Source organism: Eucalyptus grandis, chromosome 3, assembly GCF_016545825.1.
Source record: "Eucalyptus grandis isolate ANBG69807.140 chromosome 3, ASM1654582v1, whole genome shotgun sequence".
In the NCBI taxonomy this organism is placed as follows: Eukaryota; Viridiplantae; Streptophyta; class Magnoliopsida; order Myrtales; family Myrtaceae; genus Eucalyptus; species Eucalyptus grandis.
The window spans coordinates 38,050,591-38,057,799 of record NC_052614.1 but is presented as its reverse complement, the minus strand read 5'-3'; the positions used below and the strand labels follow the sequence as shown (position 1 = coordinate 38,057,799).

The window sequence follows — 7,209 nt, the reverse complement described above, 5'->3', positions numbered from 1 at the left end:
TATGTACTAGAATATATTATTATAATAAGGTATTGCAATCCCTACATATAAAAGTATTAGCATCATGATATGGTTAACTTGACAAACATGATTATCTTAATCTAATATCGTTTCATAATTAATTTAATATTTTCCGAATAATTTTACATACCTTTTATTTATTTATTTTTGAAATCATTAACAGGGTCCAAACGAGGCCGGACTGTCGGCTCGCATGCATCGGACGGACATCGGACAACCCAGTAACATCGTCCATCCGATGCATTTGGGGAGGAAAGAAGAGAGAGAGAGAGAGGGAGGGAGGGAGTTAAGGGCCAGGAGACGCCATGAAGATTTTCGGGAAGCACGTATTCCCGCGGCAAATTGTGCTCTTCAGCTCAGGGTATGCACGCATTCTTTTCTTTCTTCTCTTTTTTCATTGATCATCTGCTCGCGAATGATGTTGTTTTCGATGGGATGACCATGTGCGTGGGGTTGAAGCAGGCTCCTCTTCTTGGCTGCGACCACCTACGACGTCCACAGATCCATCAAGAACAACCAGACTCCCCCTTCGAAGGAACAGCTCCAAGCCCTCGAAGACTACATCAAATCCGTCCGCCGACCCCCCTGAAAAGGTTCTTCAGTTCAGACCCCGCTTTGGATTCGGCCGGCGATTCAATTCGAGGCTGTCAAAGTTTTGGTGGGTTTCGAGTTCTTGGGGAATTCGCACCGAAGAGTTCTTCGCAGTTCAGGGAGATCCTCTTGGCTTTGTTGAGTTCTGGTTCGCCGATGCACACGTGTCCTGGCTAAGCCCATTTTCAGCCACATGAAGAACTGGGTGTGATTCGCCTTGTGTATCTTAACCCTTTGGCTCAAAATAAAAGGAGGGATAAGTAATGATGATGGAAATTACTCCAGATTGAGGACCAACGCTCAAATTTTCCATTTTCTTGTTGTTAAATCGTATGTATAAAGTGAATTAAACATATGATGCCCTTTTTATGTATATGAGTTTTGTATATAAATGAAGTTGGTTTCTGGAGTAACTTTCAGATCGATACAATTAGGACGAATTGGGAGCTGTCCACAGTGTTACGTTCATCTGGTTTTCAATTATCTTAATGTTTGAAAGCTTCTGCAGTCGTCGAAACCGTTGAAAGGGTTTTGGCCAAACCCCGGATAGGAGGGGCTTTTGGCTGTGCAAGTTGCAATGAGTACTTCGTCCAGAGTCTATTAAGTTCAAGATGGAATCCGTCCTCACTGGCTCGCCCTCATCGGCTGCAGAATGTACGTGCAGGAAGGCAAGTAATCCAATGAAAATCATAATGTTTGATTGGCATCGTATTCTGGTTTTGACCCAAATGACAGAAGGCAAGTAATCTGATGAAATCGCAATGTTTGATTGGCATCGTATTCTGGTTTTGATCCAAATGATACACAATGGTTTTTGACAGAATCGGGTGGCAACCATCTGACTACAGAACAGAAGTGACCATCGAAAAAATAATTTTTTTATTGATGTCTATCGAACTGGATATGAACAAAAAGCTGCAGAATAAATTGGAACTCTCGAGATTGCCTTTGGTTGTGAAGCTGATACGGCATTTACAAGCAGGGGCCTCTAGTTACAGGACTATTACACCAGACACCTGAGCTAGATCAGATACAAGCTATGGTTACAATCTCCTAATGTTCCCAAGATCACAAGTCTATTAACGGAAGGTATCGATAGGAGTGCAGAGAACATTTATGTTTTCAGCTTGCCCTAATCCGAGAAGCAAGCCGTCTTATGAATTCATCATTAAATGAACTATCAAGCTCCTTTATCTTTGACAAGTACTCCATGGCTTCCTTATGTTTCCCCATTTTGCAAAAGCCATCCACAACAATTCTGTAAGTCAGTTCATTAGGCCGGCAATTATGCTGAATCATATAGCTGATGACATCATCAACTTCCGGAAACATTCCCCTACCCATATAGCCCGCTACGAAAGTGTTGTACGTAAAAATACATGGCCTAATACCTCTCGTGGTCATTTCAGAGAGAATCCTGATGGCGTCCTGCATTAACCCTTGTCGGCAAAATCCCTTGATGACAGTGTTATAAGAAACGAGGTCAGGTCTCCCACCAGATTTTTGTAGTCGTTTCAGGATTTCTTCTGCTCTCCAGCATTCTCCATATCGAGCATACATATCCATCAAGCTATTGTAGGTCACAAGATCCGGTTCCAACCCACTCTCCCGTATCAAGTGCAGCATCTCATTCGCGCGTTCATGCATGTTGTTTTTGGCATACATTGAGAGCATTGAGTTGAACACAACCAAATCAAGCTTGTATCCACCATTTCGCAACTTCTCAAAAGCTCTTTCCATGCCGGCTAGTGCTCTACATTTGAAGTTTGCGAAGACAAGGGTTCTCAAGAGCACCCAGCTGGGAAAAATACGGCCCGCATATATCTCGTTTTCTATTTCCTCTATGCCCTTCACTTTTCCACTTTTTGCATAACAGTGGAGTATCAATGAGTAAGAGGTTTCGTTCGGCCTGAAGCCCTTTTTCTTCATGTCTAAAATGACTGACTCTGCTGCATGCCAATCCCCTCTTCGAGCTAGAGCATTCAGAAGAGAGTTGTAAGTGGTAATACATGGGGTAAACCCTACTTTAATCATCTCCTCATGCATTTTTGTTGCATCAATTTCTGATCCACACCGGCCATATGCACTAATTAAAGTATTAAATGTGTCTCTGTCAGGTTCAAATCCACAACTTTTCATTTCACGGAAGACGCGGTTTACATACTTATGCATACCGTTGTTTCCACACATGGCAAGCATAGTATTCCACGTTACACGGTTAGGAGAACACCCATTTGTCTTCATGTCGCACAGTAACTTTATCATCTCCTCCGATCGAGACTTTTTGCCCAACATCCCAAGGACGGCATTATAAGTACACACGTTAGGAACACAACCCATTTCCTTCATCCTGTCAAACAGATTCAAAGCCTTATCCTCCTTTCCCACTTTCCCATAGGCGTTTATGACTGTAGTATAGGTAATAGCATTCGGCATTATACCTTTACCAATCATACTGTCTATAACAGCTGCTCCTTCCTCGCAGAAACCTGCCCTCACATATGCTGCCACGAGCTCATTGTAAGTGACAGAGTCCAGCGGGCAATTGTTCTCCTCCATTTCTTTCAAAATGCTCAAGGCCTCAGAGTAAATTCCAGCTTTCCCGAAAACTTGCAGCAATGCATTGTAAGTAACCGTTCCTGGTACATAGCCCTGTAACTTCAGTCCAGTGAAGAAGCTTTTGGCTTGCTCCAACAAACCCTCTCTGCCACAAGCAGATATCACAGTGCTGCATGTGAACTCATCAAATTCAAGTCCCTTGCCTCTCATCTCATCCAAGAGGTCTAAAATTTTCGACCACGAGCGGCCCATCTTCCCATACACATCAAGCATCACATTGTAAGTCACCAAAGTTGGAGAAAGTCCCAAGCCCTTCATATTCTCAAACAACGCAATGGCCCGTTCATACTTGCCAGTCCTAGAATACGTGTGAAGGATGGTCGTGTAGGCTCTAACATCAAGGGAGTACTCCTCAATGGGAATTAAATCAAACAGCTTGGATGCAACAGAATGCTGGGACTCTCTCCCCAAAATCCTAGCCATAAGTTCAATAATCTGATAATCAAGCTGCACATTTTCATCATTCAAGTTGTAAACAAGCCATTCAAACAGAGAAACCGCCCTCGCCCAATTTCCGGACAAATCTAGTGCTTTCAACAAACTTATCAGATCAACATCGAGCAAGTCGAACTTGGCAGAATCAAAGAAACCACTCAAACTATGCAGGGGCCGATCCACAATCGAACCGAACATCAACTTACACTTCCCGGACAAGAATTCAACCGACCCATCATCCGATTGGCCCTTACCTCTCGAACCATCCAAATGCAGGGGCAAAACAGGAGCGGGCCTCTTCGGAGGAGCATCTCGGAGCCGTTCTTGGGCAGCATCGCGGGCGACGTGGAGAGAAGACGCGAGGGCAGAGCCAGGCTGAGGAGGGGCGACGGGTTTGGCCTCGACGGGGGTTGTGGAGAGGTGGAGGAGGTGCTGGATGAGGGTGTCGAGCGGGAACGAGGGAGGAGACGGGGATTGAGGCGGGAGCGGAAGCGTCGCGGAGTTGAACTTCAAGGGCGAATTCGGGGCCGCCGCCGGCCTGCCCGCCGGGGCTGGGTACACCGGCCTGTTCGGGAAGAGGGTTCCTTCCATTTGACACGCCCGCGCGAGCTACGTGCTGGGAAACTGCGGGGACGAGGGCAAGAATTGACGGACCGAAGTGGCGGAGGTTAAGCAGGAGATGCAGGATTCAATTTGAGCAGGGGAGGCAAGTGGAGGGAGCATCCGGGCTTCTGCTCTGCTTCTGCGCAGACAAACAGACAGAGAGAGAGAGAGAGAGGAGGGCAATCTAGGATGGTTGGTGGTTATTCGAAAGGCGGAGGGAGAGGATGATGGGGGTTGTGATGACTTGGGAAGATTACATGAGTTGTGAGGAAGAGGAACCACCACAGAGCTCAAAGAGAGAGAGAGAAAGGGGGAACAGAACGAGAACCGGACCGGTTTGTCAGTGACAGGACCGGGGTTACCCCAACAGGGCCAAGACCACTATAAAAGAGAATTTTTTTTTTTTTTTTTTTAAGTTTAACACCTAAAAATCACAAACCGATATACCTATGATAAATTTATCTAAAATTATTTTTTTCGACTCAGAATCTGCGAATAAACCTGGGAGGACACAAACCCGAGGGACATTTAAACGGGAGGACCCACCATCTCGACGTCCCACTTGAGACCCCAAGCCCACCCCCGACGTCTCACTTAAGACCCCAAGCGACCATGAAGGAAATTGAACTCTTCCCCTTCGTGAGGGAGAGAGAGCCCAAACCATCACGGCTACCAAAGCGGTGGTCCCTCTATTAGTTTTCGTTAAAGTTTAATTAAGTTAAATAACACGTGACAGTTGACTGGTATATTTTATACTCCGTTTGTCACAGTTTTACAATTTTTGTGATTTTTTTTGTAATATTAATTCAATTTAGCGAATGGTATAATTGTTACAAATTTACTAGTTTCTGATTTTTTTGTTAAATAAATTAGTTTTTGGTAAATTTATCATAAATGTACAAGTTTAAGGTTTTTTATAATCAGTCGGAATAAATTTGTCATAAGTGTGTTAGTTTGGGATTTTTTATAGCTAAAAAAAATAATTTTTGGTAAATTTATCATAGGTACATAAACTTGGAGTTTTTTAGGGTATTAACCCTTTTTTAATCATCGGGCAAATGAATTATTATTTTTTAAAGAACTATTTGAATACCCATGTAGAAAGAGTCAAACATAGAGCACCAAGTGAAGCAAAAAAATATATTGAACAAAAAAAAAGGAAATAAAAAAAGGGAAAAGTACCCCAAAAAAAATCTTAAACTTATTTTACTAGTACCATTTCAATCACAAATCTTTCAATTGAATCAATTTAATTATAAATTTTTTGTATTAGTATTAATTTAGTCCATCTAGCCTAAATTAGGCAAAATTGTTGACATGGATGCTAGCGGTCCTATGTGGCACAATTGGCACTAATATGGACAAAATTTATAACTTTTAAACATTTTTCAATTTTTTTTATTTTTTCTTTTATCGCTTTTCTTTTCTCTCTTTTTTTGTTCATGTACACTATTGGCCAGTGACATCGCCGAACGACCATCATCGACCATAAAATGAGGGCCAACAAGCCTCGCCTAGTTTGGGTGAGGGCCTCCACGCCCTCGTCGACCACAGGTGAGGGCGTCAATCCTCACCTAAATCCACGCAAGAGTTGAAACCCCTATTTGTGGCTGACGAAGGCACGAAGGGTCTCACTCGTGGTCAACAAGGGTCATGATGCCCTTCCTTGGTTTGGGTGTGGGCATCACGGCCCTCACTAACCAACAAGCGAGCCTCGCCCAGACTAGTTTATAGCCGGTGACCTTTCGACTAATTACACCTTTTAGCAACACCATCTTTCTTGTGTCTGTATTGTTATTCTAGAAGATAGTTGAGAGCTACACCCTGTTCGAGCACTTTTTGCCCCAATGATTCACTTTTCATCCTTGTGAGACCGGGTAGACCATAGATTTTCTTCAACTCAACTCACTTACATGAGGGACTCTACTTAGATGCCATCTGTCATGGCCCGGTAGTTCCTTAGCCATGAAATAGCCCGTGCGGCCCCTAGTGAGTGGACAATATTAGGCTGCTCTTCCTTCATAGTTGTTTTAGAAAACAATACACGAATAACTTCATCGTATCAAGTTGTATCACACCCAACTTAGCTTAGGCGTTTAGTCTATCAAGCAAGACAACATATTACTTTAAACTCAACAATTGGTTTCAGCCTGCCATAATCTTATCAAGAGAGTGGCATCAACTCCCTATCAATTTGTGTATGAAATGCCAACCCCACTTTTGAAGCTTATAAATAATATAATTTTTCTATCCTAAAACTTTTATACCAATGGTCCCGATGCCACTCTTATAGATTGGGTATTTTAATCCTCTTTGCATCACTCACTCTTCACTTGATAACCCCACAAGGGTTCGTGAGTATGAGAGAATCACCAATTATGACACATGCATGTGGGCTTGCTCGAATTTCACTGAGTATTTAGATTGAATGGGCTTAAATGTGAAAGTTCAAATAAGCTTAGGGCCTAATTGCAGGACCATTTATCATATTAGGCCAATATAAATGGAATTCACGATTGGGCGAAGTTTAAATGAAAATTATGCGAATGGACATGTCATTGTTAAACATGAATGCCTTTAGTATTTAAGTGCGGAGAAATATAGTAAAGAATGCGAACTATGCAATATCATATTTTTGTTTAGGGGTCAAATTTGATAACGCCATTTACCAACCATCCTGTAAAAGAGTACACCCTACTGGAGCAAATCTTCTTTTCTATTGGAAGAAAAGAACTACCGTTCGTTGGCTTTAACACGTCGACACCTCAAATTTTAATCCCATCTTGAAGGAATCATGAAGTTTTGACTTAGGGTCAATCTAGAGTTGATCAAGGTTTGATGGATAATATGAAAAAGCATGAAACACATTTTCCTTCTTAAAAGTGAGTTCTGCTCGTCAAAATGAGTCTTTTGACATCCATATATCGGATGAGTTCGGCA

At 42.7% G+C, this 7,209-nt stretch overlaps 1 protein-coding gene and 1 long non-coding RNA gene across 2 annotated transcripts; one reads left to right on the top strand and one right to left on the bottom strand.

Annotated features, from left to right (window-relative positions):
• The first annotated feature begins 221 nt into the window (after positions 1–221).
• On the top strand, positions 222–1,052 carry LOC104437421. Its single transcript, XR_724387.3, has 2 exons — positions 222–382; positions 484–1,052. It is a non-coding gene; the product is annotated as an uncharacterized LOC104437421 (long non-coding RNA).
• Positions 1,053–1,468: 416 nt separating this feature from the next.
• LOC104437422 (pentatricopeptide repeat-containing protein At2g18940, chloroplastic) lies at positions 1,469–4,581 on the bottom strand. The gene has a single exon (XM_010050359.3). It carries the CDS (start codon positions 4,255–4,257, stop codon positions 1,735–1,737), a length of 2,523 nt encoding a protein of 840 aa, XP_010048661.2. The 5' UTR covers positions 4,258–4,581; the 3' UTR covers positions 1,469–1,734.
• Between the last annotated feature and the right edge of the window lie 2,628 nt (positions 4,582–7,209).

Excerpts from the sequence above, each read along its gene's own strand:
- LOC104437422 (XM_010050359.3), bottom strand. The coding sequence starts at position 4,257 with ATGGAAGGAACCCTCTTCCCGAACAGGCCGGTGTACCCAGCCCCGGCG.